This window comes from Condylura cristata, unplaced genomic scaffold, assembly GCF_000260355.1.
Source record: "Condylura cristata isolate star-nosed mole 26May11 unplaced genomic scaffold, ConCri1.0 scaffold00005, whole genome shotgun sequence".
In the NCBI taxonomy this organism is placed as follows: Eukaryota; Metazoa; Chordata; class Mammalia; order Eulipotyphla; family Talpidae; genus Condylura; species Condylura cristata.
This window is the reverse complement of record NW_004567106.1, coordinates 23,758,038-23,773,346: the sequence shown is the minus strand read 5'-3', so window position 1 is coordinate 23,773,346 and position 15,309 is coordinate 23,758,038. Positions and strand designations below refer to the sequence as shown.

The 15,309-nt window shown below is 39.2% G+C and overlaps 1 protein-coding gene across 1 annotated transcript in view; it reads left to right on the top strand.

Annotated features, from left to right (window-relative positions):
• The window catches only part of RAPGEF5 (Rap guanine nucleotide exchange factor (GEF) 5), a 155,243-nt gene that overhangs the window by 135,925 nt on the left and 4,009 nt on the right, over positions 1 to 15,309 (top strand). Inside the window, exons 20-23 of the mRNA XM_012721031.1 lie at positions 748 to 798; positions 1,565 to 1,652; positions 6,394 to 6,458; positions 10,871 to 10,925. Of these exons, the coding sequence (XP_012576485.1) occupies positions 748 to 798; positions 1,565 to 1,652; positions 6,394 to 6,458; positions 10,871 to 10,925 (259 nt within the window). The remainder of the gene's footprint in view (positions 1 to 747; positions 799 to 1,564; positions 1,653 to 6,393; positions 6,459 to 10,870; positions 10,926 to 15,309) is intronic.

Genomic DNA, 15,309 nt, shown 5'->3' with positions numbered 1-15,309 from the left:
TCCTGAGTTGTCTCCATATGGATCAGAGAGCTTGGGTCTCATACAAAATCATACAACTAGAAAGGAGCAAGGGTCAGGCTCCAAATTCACATAACTAATTGCTATATCATTACAAAAGGCTTAACTTAGCCATGTAAAAGGCAGGCTAGAAAATTCTGGGTCCTGTTTCCATGGTCCTGAATTTTCCCTTGGTAGGATGCCATATATGTCTGTCTTCTGTCATTTTACATGCCACCTGTCGGTGTGGGTGATCTTTACAGTTCAGTGTTTCTACCCATTAAAGAGCAGACCTCATCATTTAGGGCTTCACCACCTTTCATTATTTAGCCCTCTGCTGTGAAACATAATTACATCATTTGTGCCCCCCAAAATGTCAGGCAACATTATTACTTCTCATTTAGCAAGAGTATAAGAAAATGAGAGCATTCGTCAAAGCTGGGACATGGAACTGACATCCAAGTGTTTATTGAATAATCACCAGTGTGTGGAAAGCCTAACCAGCTAGATTCTGGAATCATGTGGCTGATATTTATTTTAACTGTTTTTAGCAACATTCCTAACAAATGTCACATTAAGGGGTGATGGAAATTGCATGATGAGAAGCAATCAGGGCGGAACAAGACGATTGAAGTATTTATGATCAGAAATGTGACGCATGTAAGCACAACTTAATGGAAACTCCCATGGCCTCTCAAAATAACTGACTGCTTTGACCTTTCCTTTTTGCTTTTGTTTGTTTGTTTACAGAAAATCCCTGGGAAATTTAAGAAACTTTTCTCTGAACTTGAAAGCTTAACAGTAAGTAGCTGAACCTAAAGGGACTTGCTCTTCAAATTAACTGCTAGTGTAGAATTTCCCCCTAGATCTGAGTGGTCACTGTCTGCACTCCACCATGTCAGGGACCTTAACCTAGTTCACCTGGACAAGAAGAGTAACTTTGCTTCTCTTGAAGTGAAGCATACCCCTGCTACTTCCTTTCCATGGTAGGAGTGGTGAGATTGGTACTTTGGTATGACTTTCAGAAGGCAGATATTTTAGTCCATCTCAAATCACTGTTTAATCACCATAATTTTAGTTTATAATCAGTGTCTTATGTATTATTATTTCTTCTTTCTACAATTTCTTAGGTTTAGATACGAAAATGTATCGCTTCTTCTCAGAGCATAATAAACCAGACTTCATTGTTTTTTTCTGCATTGTCTGTGCATTATGAGGACTATTGTTTGCTGTACACCTAATGAAAGGTGTTGGGGCTACCTCAAATTGAAAATTATGCAGAAGAAACTGTACTAAAAAACTCTTTGAAGAAAATAATAGGACAATCCGAAGGTGCCTGGCTTTCACAGTCATTTCCTTTTATTGTAAACCAATAATTTGACTTTCATTCAGTGCCTAAGTTTCCTGCCCCAATTTAATGAGTTAATTCTCCTAGGTAACCTTTATCAACTGCATTCTTAGGAAGACCCTCTATACCGGTTCAAACTGTATAGCAGAAGTGAATTTTAGACTTGTTTCTATAGCACATTGATTTCTCATTCTCTTTATAATCTGCTTGGCTTGGCAGGATCCTTCCCTGAACCACAAGGCCTACAGAGATGCTTTCAAAAAGATGAAGCCACCAAAAATCCCTTTCATGCCCTTATTGCTTAAAGGTAAGTGCTACATAATTCTGTCTCCCAGAAATGTATTGCCCTCTCTATTGAGGGCAAGAAAAGGATGCCTAGTGTACTTAAGTAATTTTGACATCCAGACCAAACTATATTTGGTGGTAATTGTTTTTCACCTGCTCAGTGTCTTCAGAGATATTTAATTTTACTTGAACAGACTTAAAGCTCTTGATTCACAAAACTTGGTATTAGAAACTTTGTGTTTTTATTGTACTTTAAGTGCTGCCTTATTTTCTTTGAGTCTATAATCCAATTAATTAACTAAAAATAAGTTAGTTGTTCTGGCACATACCCAAGTATGATCAATCACATTCCATCTTTGCCATCTAAGTTTCAGAAACATAGCCCCAGTTGAATCTTGTGTAAGAAATACCTTTGATCAACACAAGCAATATACTCCACAGAGTACTTTGGTAGAGAGTGTACTTTCTTCTTTCTAGAAAGGGAATCTAATTAGGATAGTCTTTGACAACTGCCAGTTATTCCACTAACTTTTCTTTTGTAGACCACCAAATAATTCACCATGAAACCTGCTAGTGAAATCTCAGTGGTCTCTTTCAAATGAAGGGGATGAATGGGAAAGTCATTCTTTATAATTTGGCGTGTGCTTCTGATATTCAGTGTATAGCCTATCCATGTGCTTTCTATGGAAAGGGGATTTGGGCAATTTTCTTGGTCATGTTTTCATTCCTTCAGAGGGATTTTATAGCACTAATAATTCATCTGGCTGCTACCCTTCAGAGGCTTGTAACTTCTGCTAGATCAGACCCCAGAGGCTGGATCCAGAAATGTGATCCTAGACATGAGTTACTTGGGAACTTGACTGCTGGTCCACCTGTCTGTATTTCTCCTCTGTCTGTCTTCATTGCCAGCCCGACTGGCAAAGCTGACAACCTCTTCAGCTACTCTAAGGACTAAAACTCAGAAAATTATTGTGAGTTTTTATGTATCCCTGCAGCTACTCATTTGTCTTCATCTAGAATAAAGCAAGAGTATCTATGAAACAAAAATATACCAGGATAACTGAGAAACACAGAATGTTTCATTCAAGTTGAAAAAAAAATCTGTTAAATATAAGTGGATAAATAAAGATAGATTGTAATGGCAAAATAACAACTTTAAAGTTCATTTGAGTTTTCATATTATTTAGTATTTGTTTTAAGATAAGTTTATTCAGGCTTATTATTTTTATTTGCAAAATGAAACACCTTCAACTAGGCAGTGAGGGTGACAGGTGGGAAGTAACTCTTGGAATCATTTAGTCACAAGAAGAAAATGAGGACAGGTCTGAGGAAGAAATTTATTTTAGGTAAATTTTTGAAACAAAAATATTTTAAGGTAATGAGAAATTACTTGACAGTGTCCCTTGAACCTAATTAGATATGAGCATAGCTTTCTGATATATACCAGCCATTTCCCCCCAAAATTATTTAATGCAATCAAGTGTCTCACACTTACATCTTAGCTTGGATGCAATTTTCTGCTCTGTTGAATTTATCTAGACCTCTTTGTTGGCAGCAAAACAAATTTCCCTTTTTTTCTACTGAAAGTACATTCACTCATTTGCTCTAGTAAATTAAAGTTGTTTTTTCATTAGAAAGCTTCTTGAGTTTAAGCACTTAATTTTCCTTTATTTTAATTTTTGACATCATGGAAATAAACATCATTAGTACTCTGTTGTAGTTAAAGTCACCCTTTTTTTTTTTTGTCCAAAATAATTTTCAAGGGAAGTAAGATTAAAGAAATTTTAAATACATCCTGCCTGAGATGAGAAATTTGGGGGAAAACAAGAAACATTCTTAGGTTTTGTAACTGCAAAATTACTTTAAAAGTTTCCCAAAACTACTTTAGACAGTCAACATTTTATCAAAAACTCTTCTTTACCCCCCATTTCATGTCTTGTTAGCCAGAGAAAGAGAACCAAATTGAATGCCTTGGGTGTTAAGAAAGATTTGACTTCTCATGTTTCATGTTTTGAGATAGTCAGTTCCCATTAAAGATGCAGATCAAGTCAGCACACAACCTGAGCATCCTTCTGGCTGTCAGTTTTTCTGCTTCCTAGTTGTATGTTTTTACTCTTGATTTGTGATGTGGAACCCAGTTCAAGGGCGTGACAACAGGAAACCCTAAGAAAGTGCTGGAAGGGATCCAGCTGAGCTAAAGGTCAGAAGCAGCTGAAGAGTCTCTTTTTTCGCAGTAGTTTTGGAGGTGGTAATCCCTCAGACAGGTGCCTGAAAATAAACTGACTTCCTTCTGGCAGGTTGGGTATTATATCTTAGAGTGGAGATTATGTTGCAGATTTGTGGGCATATTTAAATAAAAGCAGTGTTAGAGTACTTGTAAGTTTCTTCCTCCTTATTCACTTGCCATATCTTCAAATACACATCCAGCAGTTATGCTATGTCAGGTGATTGGAGTGTGCTCAGGTATCTCCAGCTGAAATGGGTCTGTCAGGTGCTCATTTGCCACACTGAGCCTGGTGGGTACCCTGAAACTACTTCACAACCTATGACTTAATTTCAGAGGCCCTTAATTTTAGCCGCCTATTTCTATCACTCATTGTCACTTAATCATTATCACACACCTGCCAGTCAGCTGCAGTAAAACTGCCAGCCTCTTGAACCCCCTTCTTTTGGATTAGATTCCCTCCCAGCTTATCCTGGTGCCTGTACTTGCCTCTGCGGACCTAGACAAGTCTCTGAGAATCGAGATTAAGTGAAATCACCAGGAAAAGGAGAGATCTAAGGCTAGAAGGAACAGATTAAGGGTATCACTTAAAAATTACAGGGGCACCAAATATGCTATAAATTAACCAGTTGACTCTAATGGGTTGTAACAAATGCCCACCGGGTTCCACGTCCTTCCAACTTGAGGTACCAGAATTGCACAGTGGTGAAACTTGCTCCTGGGCTTGAGCCCTGGTTCTGACTAGCCACACTATGATATGGACCAAGCTGTATGTTCTTCTCTCTCTGAAGTTTTTAACCATATATAGATACAGAGATAGAGCTAGAGCTAGAGCTAGATAGATATATATAGATATATAGATATATACATACAGATATATAGATATGGACACGTTATCTATACATAGATATAGATGTGTGTATATGCATATATAGTCTCTTTATATACATATATAGTCTTTTGTGAGGATCAAACAATTGCATGCAATGTCTACTGTTATTCATAAATGTAAGCTGTCATTATCAGCATCTTCATTGTAATCCTTGCAAATTGAGGAAGAGGATGGCAAGCTCTTTAACACTAGTGAAATGGGCCGAGTGACTGAAACAAAATTTATAATCTGAATTCTCAAGGAGTTAGGGTAGGCTTTTAGGTGGTGTTTAATGTAGACAGAGAGCACATGGGGTTTTATTTGCTGTGCAAAAAAGGTAAAAGCTAATTGTGTTCACCATTCTTTTCTAAATATTATCAAAGAATGAAAACTTGCAATTTACTAAAAGCAAAATCATAAAAGCTACTTAAATAACCAGTTATTCATACAACTGTGTAATTAATTGTGAATTGTTTTCCTGCTAGGACATCAGTTTTTAAAAAGCTCACAAAACTGTTGTAGTCCTTGTGGGAAACTGTGTATGAGATTTGCTTGGGGAAAGCGAGGTCTGTGTCTCCAGTAACTATGTGATGGGTGGCGCCCCCTGGTGTGCAGTCAAAGCTTGGCAGTGCAGTGTTTGAATTCTGCTGCACCTGTCTTCCAGTTGACCCGTTGAGATCAGCAGAATTAAAGACTTCATCAAATGCAAATATTTCCCTTCGTATTTCAAGGAAACAAGCTATTTTTTTTACTTTCTCTTCTATCAGGTTATTTTAACACTTTTGAAAATTATTTTAATTTGGTTTATCTTCCATATCTGTGATAAACATCCTCATTAAACTGGAACACATTTTGTGTTGTGATTCTTGTCTGTGAGGAGTATCTGATGTTCATTGACTCTGTAATCTGAGTTCTCATCAGTCATCCACCTTTACAGCTTAACTGCTGTATTTATTATAACCAACTCCCTATCTTGAGGGTACTCCTGTTACAACAGCCAAAAGGAAATTTTATTTGAATGTCTTTTGTCACTTTAAATACAAGGTCTTCTTCCTACCTAAAACTATACCTGCATCCTACTTAAGTTATTTTCACCAATAGTGCTTCCTTTCTACTGATCAAATAGAACCAGGAATCTTGCCGTCTTCAAACCTGCCCGTTTCCTCACTCATTTTCGATATACAATCAGGCATTGACTTTAAACACCAAATATCTAAATTTAAACATCTAAATCTTCACATTTTAAGCAAAGTAGACCTCATACACTTTGCTAGGGATTGGTAAAAAGCAAATACATAAGTATCAAAATGCTGCTGTTTCCCATTATTCAGTTGTCTTCTGCTCAGTGTTCTGGCCTAAAAACAGAATAAACCAATTAAGTCCTGGAATAGCATTAGTTTATAGTAAACAGGAAGAAAAACACTTTGTGGTAAGTGCAAAGCACACACTTGCATTAATGTTACAGTGTTTTCTCCACACATACATATATAAATTATACCCTTTCACATCAAATACCATAGAGATTCAAATTCAAATTGCTTTGTCAAATGCATAGAATAATTCACAATGTTTTGGAAAAATTAATAAGTTGCATTTTATCCAAATCTCTTTAACCCCATGTCATAATCCATTCCTTGTTTACATATTTTTTTTGTTTTTAATTTTCAGATGTAACATTTATTCATGAAGGAAATAAAACATTCTTGGATAATCTTGTCAATTTTGAAAAGCTGGTATGTAAATTCTATTATTTCTCCTATTCCCCAATAGAAGGAAAATGTGTGCTTTTTGTTGCTGCATCAGGAAACAAATGGTTTAAGTACTTTCCTCCTTGAATGCATGGGGTTGTCATGGGTTACTGCATGTTGTACATTGTCAATAAAGTATATTCCAATGTCAGTGTGTTAGCAAGGCTTGCAAACCAAATATGGAAATTGGCCTTTCATTTTTGAATATGAAACTTCATTAGATAATATCAATAGTTGAATGTATATTGTTGAACCAGAAATAAAGCTGTAAGATTCCTGTCAGAACAGATTCACAATTGTGGCATTAAGTTTTACTACTTTTAGGGGTTCTCTCTCTGTCTTGGTGTGTGCTGCTACCAAGGGCCAAGGTAAGCTCTCATTCTGGGAAGATAAGTCCCTCCCTAGGTACTCCCAACTTGGATATGAATCTGGAACTTGTAGGGTCCTCATGTGAGGAAGGATCAGGCTTATCAATCTGTAGACCAATGGCACCATTTCTGAGCACAGTGCAAAGTGCCTTCTGCATCCATAAGACAACTCCACCTGTCCTTTCCTGCCAGATACTGAAATGCCTTTTCTGAAATTTCAGCCAGTAGCTTCTCAGGGAATCAGTCATGCAATGGGGCTGCTCCTAGCCTTTCTGACTGACTATACTTATGAGAACTGAGGAGTGTTCAAAAAGACTGTTGACTAGGAGAGGAATGGATTCGACTGACAGGTGAAATTTGGTGTCAGATATTAGACTGTCCTTTATGGCTAAAGAGGATACCAGTGACCCCTGTCCAAAGATCCTGCCTTTTGAATGGCCTTCTCAGTAATGGTAGTGGATTTGTGTGATTCTTTTCGGAACTGAACCCTGGTTCCCTGTGAGACTGGATCAAGTATTTGAAGGAAAGTTGAGTGCCACAAACTGATGAGTCCCAACCAGGCTTGGCATCTGACCTTTGCCTTATAAAATACACTGCTCTAACTGCCAGGTTAACTCCCCACACATAGGATGAGGCAGCAAAGGACTCATGTAATAAACTTCTGTACAACTTGAAAACCTAAGAACCTGGAATATGGAAGAAACCATGGAATATCTTGTCATCACTGTGATAATCATTTCAAAATGGTCACTTCATGGTGCTTATTTTTTAATTGGATATGTCTGTACCTTCTCAAGTCTTACACTGCAGTAAATACTTGGGATTCGGGGTGCAATTACTTTAAATACTATTGCAAAACTGAAAATTTTTAAAAAAGAGTATTTTAGATACCATGGTTAAATCAACAGAACCAGAAGTAGATAAACAGTTGGTCTTTTGTATTTGCTCTTCAGAGATTTTTCTGTTTTGCTGTGATGTTCTAGAAATCGCAGAGCACCTACATGCAACCAAGGTTCTAGGGTCTTGACAGGTTAAGCTCCAGTGTTTGGGGTCAGTGAAATGGTTGCAGGAGTATAAAGGTTTTGGTCAATTTTTACTTCACTTTCTGGGCAACATAGCTGGTTTTGAACACCAAATAAGCTTGGGAGAGCATATGCAAAGAGGTGGGATGAGGTGTGTCACTCCAAGTGAAATTCTCTTGAAAGTTCTGGTAACTTTCCCTATGACTAATATAGGGGGACAGGAAAGAACAATTGATTTCCTATAATTTGATTGTTATCTATTGTTATTGCAAACTGGTGACTGACCTTCTGCCTCAATTGAGCCACTGACTTGGTTTAGAGCATTGTGTCATTTCCCCTCAGATAGTGCTAGCAAAGTCAGAAAACAATTCCATAAGGCACAAATGAGAACAAGCTATGGGAAGGGCCCAATATCCCTCCCCTCTTTCATTCTGACCAGCATCTCTGGTCTCCCCTGCTTTCTTCAACATCCTGAGGAAGCTTTTCAATGCCAGCTATTGTATTCTAGAGTCTGGCTTTCATATGTGTTAAGACTTCAGACTACCCTGAGTAGCTGAAGCAAAGAAAGTCTAAATAACAGTCCTCCTGTTAAGGTCAATAACTATCTATACTCGTAATCTTTTTGTTTTTTTTTTTTAAGATTTATTTACTTATGCATACAGAACTGGAGTACAGGCCAGAGGTGCAGGGGTGGTGAGAGGATTCACCAGAGACAGAGAGGGGAGCAGAACAGGCAGATCAATGAAGTACACTGCTGAGGGAATATACTCATAATCTTTAAGAATGGCAGGAATAACATTCTATGTAAAAATTTTCGTTACTCAAACAACTTTTTTCCAAACACAGTGACGACCAGTGCAGTGGTGCAGCACACAGCCAGCGCTGTCTGCGCCCGCCACGCCTGTGCCGGTGCACGCACCCCCGTGCCTGTTAGACGCTTGCTAGCACATTAGTTCTAGAGACAGTAGACTTTGTACATTGTGACTTCCTGGTCCCCGAAGCTCAGAGCACATAGCATACCTCATACTGGTTCCCTGCTTGCATGGGGGAAGACTGGGCGAGGTTAGAATTTTTTCTGAAAGGACAAAAACCAATTTAATCACCTCACAGAGGTCTGTGAATACTTGGGTGCCAGAGAAGAAACAATTTCCCAGTGCTGTCCGTACTTTCAAGGAGTGTTTCACAGCAAAGGACAGGGTTTCACTTAAGCTAAAACAGGATCATCTTTCACAATAATGAACCAATAGAACCCAAATGAATTAACTTGTGAGAAGCCAATTCCTCATGATGGATATTAGCTCAAGCCAGCTAGCAGATAATTCAGTGTATTATCTTTATCTGGCTGATACAGACCAACACATTAAGTCAGATGAGACCCAGGAGCGCTCATTGCATCTAATAAGATTTCCATTGTTCCCTGTGCTGCCTCAGCAGCTCTAAATGTTTCCTTTTCACACTGTTAAATAATGGAGAAATAAATGCTTTCTCTTTTTCTTCTCTTTGTCCTCGAATATTAAAAACATCACTTTGACCATATCTTCCTCTTGCTTAAAGATGAGGATCAAGATTCAGGCTTCAGTGCCACAGTCAGTCCTGAACCTTGCATGAGCTACGCAAATGGCCCATGATAGAAATTAGTCCGGCGCCCATGACCTAAAATGATGAGAGAACTGTCCTGGGAATAGTGGGAAATTTGGGGGAAGGAAATACAACAATACAGTCACAGACACGAGTCAGTTCTCATTTCCTTTACAAACGCAACACAAGCTGCTGCTCTAATCACTGTCCTATTTAATTTTCCACTATCAAGTAGAAATACCTTAGCAGTACAATTGTGAGAGCAGTTGCATAAGTAGGTCACGTTCATATAATGTTTCTGTCATTGTGCTGGATTTTATGTAGAAAAAAATCCAGCAAAATACAGGGTTTCATGTTAACATTATTCTTCTAGCAGCAATTCAGTGAGGTTTGCTCTGTGTAGATGATCCTATGTTAAGAGTGTACATCCAGGATATTGCAGTTGGTAACCCAGCTGGGAGGTGTGAAGTACCCAGTAATGAATAATGTTGATTCTTGAACAATAGGATGATGCCCACAATTTGATATGAAACAATGTACGGAGCTAGAACATGACAACAGTGTTGGAAATTATTCTGGCAACTGTAAGAGGAACTCTGATAGGAGATGGACTCATCCTAAATTCTGTCTTTCCTTTGCTATGGAAACTAAAATGCTAGAACTGGAAATCTGTTACAAGTACATAGGTGTGAGGTGAGATTTTGTCAAATGCAGTTTTATGTTCAGATTCTTAACTGGAAGGCAATGAGCACTTTAAGGAAATAAATCAACATTGAATACTGAATACAATAGGAAAAAAAGGAAATTATAAGCAGAGAACAGTCTCTGTAAAGATACTATTGTTTTTGAAAGTATCTGTATTTCATAAATATCTCATTTCTTGTCATTATTTGAGATACCACGAAAATTCCTATCTCTATTCACCAAGCATGTATGAGTCTCTATGTGTGTGAGCATGCAAAGCCCTCCATGATAGCTGGGCTGGTAGAAGGGAAAAGTCCTACGGTAATTATAACTTCAGGTATATTGTAAACCTGCCTGCCCCCCCCCAAAAAAAAAAGAGAGAGAGAGAGAGAGAGAAGGTTGAGAAAGGAGCCTCCCAAGTACAAAATGCCACCTCAGAAAAGTGTCGTGAAGAACAGAAACATCCCCTGAAGTGAAAAGCATAAGTAAATTTGGACAAGTGGGTTGGGGGTAGGTGTTTTCCTAGACCTCTGTTAGCATGTATGGCTTGGGAACCACAGATAAGGGCTAAATATATTTTTGTAATCCAAGCTCAACAGCATCAGTTCAAAGTAGGTCTAGCACCAGTATAGCTCTTCTATCTACTCACAGAGGTGTTAGACTGCGCCACATCTTAGCGGGCTTCTCTACGTCAGCTGCACCCTAAGTGGCCTTTCCAGTGATGTATTCTTGTTTTGCCTTCCAGCATATGATTGCAGACACTGTCCGAACCCTGAGACACTGCAGGACTAACCAGCTTGGTGAGTAATTGAAGCTGGGTGCAGAAGTCAGTGCACTATACATGGATATAGTCTATGACCCTATCATAAGTATTTGGTGGTAATAACTTAAGCAGAGTTAAAATAGAATATGCATAGTTTATCTATCCTGCATCCTCTCTTTGTTTCATCACTGCATGTTTGGGATGCAGAAGACATGATGTGGCAGTTTTTTATCCTCTCAGGCAGCAAGTTCACACTGTATAGAGTTGTAGAGAGTGCCTGTTGACTCTAGAAGGTTATGGCTGGTCTGGCTGCCGTGGTCAGAAGCTGTCCTACCCGTGGGCCAGAAAGTCTCATTTGTTTGCCCAGAAGCTCAAAATTAACATTGCATTCTCAAGCTTACCCCATCCTTGGCCTTCTTGCTTTGACTCTCCCTGGAATGGGAATCTAGCTTACGAAAGTATACCTAAAGCAGCCTTCCAGAGTCTTCCCTCCTTTCCAACAAAAACTTCCTCTCTGGAGCTGCCCTTGAATGAAAATATCTTCCTCTGAACACTTTCGCAGACTCCCCACTGTGACTGAGAGATGTAGGACTATTTGCTCCTTTTTAAATCTCAGGTGTGATTTACACTGTGTTTAAATGGTATTAAAACATTGCAGGAAGGAAGGAAATCAGCTTTATGGAGTCAAGGAGCTTTCACAGGGGCAAAGGAATCCTGGTATCAGTAGAGGCAAAGGAAATGTTAACCCTGTGGGTGCAGGCTAGAAAACAGGCTCAAGAGATTAACTCATATCACCATGACAGGCGTTCCCACAATCCAAAAGTAGAGTGTTCCTATGAAACCCTTGTAAGCTGGAATCAACCTAAAGCAAAGAAGCCTCTACCAATAATTTATATGGAAAAATTTGTGAATGTTCCCAGAACCAAAGTTTTCCACCAAATTATACCAAATAATACATAAAACCGAAAATATCGTTAACAAATAGAAAAGGCAGGAATGTGGTGATGAACATACAGGCTGTATGAAGTCACTCGGGGAAAGGGCTTATGGGCCTCCCTGCCTGGGGTGCCTTCTCCTCCCCCTCCATGGCTCTAAAACAACTGCTGCATAGCTGCTGCAGAATGCTACTTTCACTTTTTACCTTTTGCCCTAAAAGTCAAAATTCTCTTTGGATTTCTTATAGTTACAGAAAACAGGTACCCATATAGGTCTTTCAGAAAAGTGAAATAGCCTAGGGCCCTGTGAGGTGGCACAGTGAGTCAAAGCACAGCACTGTGAAGCTATTGCAACCACTGCAGCAGGAGTTCAACCCCGAGCTGGGGTGGGGGGGGACCACATGGCGCATCAGACCTCTCCTAAGGTCTGCTCCCCTCAAAGTACTTCGTCGATCTGCCTATTCTTTTCTGCTCCCCTCTCTGTGTCTCTGGTGAATCCTCTCACCACCCCAACTTCTGACCTGTACCCCAGTTCTGTCTTCATAAATAAATAAATCTTTAAAAATAAATAAATAAAAGTTTTAAAAGTGAAATAGCATAAAGAAAACTTCGGAAAAGCAGGAGGATGCCTATACTCAGATGCAAGCTACCAAGCTTCCTGGCCTATCCCCCTTTCCTTTGCTTTGTGCAGATGCTACAGGTATAAAGGACAATAAAAAAATAGAAAGCTGGGCCCTCCCTGGTGGCGCAGCGGGTTAAAGCACAGCACTGAAAAATCTAAAGCCGCTTCCGCATGAGTTCGATTCCCGCCTTCCCCGGAGGACATGGCGTGGCAGACCTCTCCTGACCCGCCCGCTGCTCCCCTCAGCAGTGTACTACATAGATCTGCCTGTTCTGCTCCCCGCTCTGTCTCTGGTGAAGCCTCTCACCATCCCCGAGCCTCTGGCCTGTACCCCAGTTCTGTATGCACAAATAAATAAATCTTTAAAAAAAAATAGAAAGCTAAATTCAATAATTGTAAATCAATGGTGACCACTAAAATGTAAAGTAACATATCCTCTTACTGTAAATTTTTTTTTTCACCAATTCAGAAGTATATACTTGTGAACGAGAAAAATCAAGTCCTTCCTCCTAAGGAAAATACCAGTAGATCTTGGTGCATATTTTTTTTTATTACAAAGTTTATTTTTACATCATTTTGCACATTTTTTTTTCCATCTCGATTGTAATCCCCGCGGGTTTCCCATCACCAGATCACCCCTGTGCCACCACCACAGTCCCATGCATTTCCCTCCCTTACCCCCCCCCCATTTTTGATCCCATTCCCCACTCCACCCCCACAGAATGTCTCTGGTATTTGGTTGTTCATTATTTTTGTTATTTTCTCGATTGGTCCATTATACTCCTGCTATGAGTGAAACCATCCGGTATTTTTCTTTCTCTTTCTGGCTAATCTCACTAAGCATGATCTTTTCCAGCTCCATCCAAGTTGCTGCAAAAGACATGTGTTTCTCTTTTTGGTTGCTGAGTAATATTCCATTGTATATATGTACCACATCTTTCTAATCCAGTCATCTACTTTTGGGCATTTGGGCTGCTTCCATTTGGTGCATATTTTTAAGAAATTTCTTCTGTCCTTGTTGTTGGTGTTGACTATCGATATTATCCCCTAACAAAGTAACTGAACTTCTATATGTACTGCAAAGTTTCTGTTTGAAAGCGATAATTAGAAGTATTTTTAAATATTCACATCAATTAATACCAGTTAATATGTCCTTATGTAAGTTTTCATTTGTTTCACAAGTACTACACGGTTATGAAAGAAACAGCACTAATATCATGGAGATAACACTAAAATGGACAAGCATAATGTTGCTGATGAGTATTCAGTTTATATTTCTTTCATCTTCCTTTGCCTCTTCAATTTTTTAAGTGCTCACTAATTCTGAGGCATTGGTCTCACTATCAAGGGACACTGGCTTAAATACACTACAAGTGTGTACAGAAATTTCTATTGGCTCGATTGACCCTGCCTTGAACCTCCCACCAGCAGAGAGTGAGTCTGCAGAGTGCAAAGTGAAGGAGAAATTTAAATACCTATCAAGGCACTTTGTGTACTGTATGTATGTATCTTGAAAAATCCACGTAGAGACTGAATTCTTTAAATTCATTTTGACAGTTTATATAGGTATAGTAAATCAGTAACACCATTTGGGATATATTTAGTTAATGCTAATCAAGCCACTGATAAATCATAAAATGCCATGCAGGTGTCAGTTTTCATGGTTTAATACCCATCTTTTTAAGTCTGGCTATTAACAACAAAATTACCTTTGCAGAATCTTTTTTCTAAACCAATAGTTAGTAAACCAAAAGCAGTCTCTTGTTGACTTCCTAGTTAGGTATTCGAGAATACAACTTTTGAGTCACTTCCAAATAAACGGAATGGTAAAACCTTTAGCTCTTGATACTTTTACTTATTGAAACCAGGAAGCCTTGTTTCTGTTAAGGTTCAGAATGACCAGCCACCATGACATACAGACCTTAAATTATTTCCTGACAAAATGGACTTGTCAGAGAAACTAAAAACAGATTTTCACCAAGAAAAAAAAAATAGCCACATTAAACTGCCAGCCTCCTGCTGGCCCCTTCCTTCTGCTCAACCTGAACTCAGCACATATAATGCTTTCTCCCACCTGAAACTCCAAGAAGCAAAAGGACATGATGTCACCATCAGTCACATTGTCCAGGCTGCTTTATCCAGTTCCTTATCAGACTTGTCACCAGCATTCCCAGTGCATTAAAACCTCTTGTGGCCCTTCGGTTCTTTAGCCAGGACTTGAGAGTGGAAAACCCCCTTGCCTCATCCTTCACTGGCCAGATGTTTCCATCCACACAATCTCTGAACCTGCTTTGCCCATTAGCCACATGTGAAGTTCACTTCTGTAAAACCCAATCAATAGATTCCTTATCTTTTTTTCCCCAAAAATAAGAACACCAAAGGATGATACAAAATCTGAAAAAAGAAAAGAAAAACCTACTATGTGTTTGTGCACTCATAGGTTAGAATGATTTCTGACAAGTCCAGATTGAGAGATGAGTCAGCAAAAGCCACTGAAACAGACAGCTGTTGTACCCAGGAGTGTGACACAGGAGCTCAGACCAAGGAGCCAGAGCCCCATGTCTGGGCCCCAGAGCTGCTCTGCCGCATGCTGTGTGCCTGTGTTGTCTCCCATCCCCTTAAGGGGGGATGACAGCAATTGCTCATACTCTATAATGTTAGATAATTAACACTATTTAAATGTTTGTGAAACAAGTCCCTTGCCAGCCTAATTACCTAACCTGAAGAATCTACTCTTGAACTGAGAAAGCATCTTCACAGTTAGGATAAAGACATCCCTTCTAGAATCCTGACTTAGGGCTGTCTCCTACTAGATTTACTCTACGCCTTAAAGTGGGGTTTGCCTGGTAGTTAGAGCTACAGTT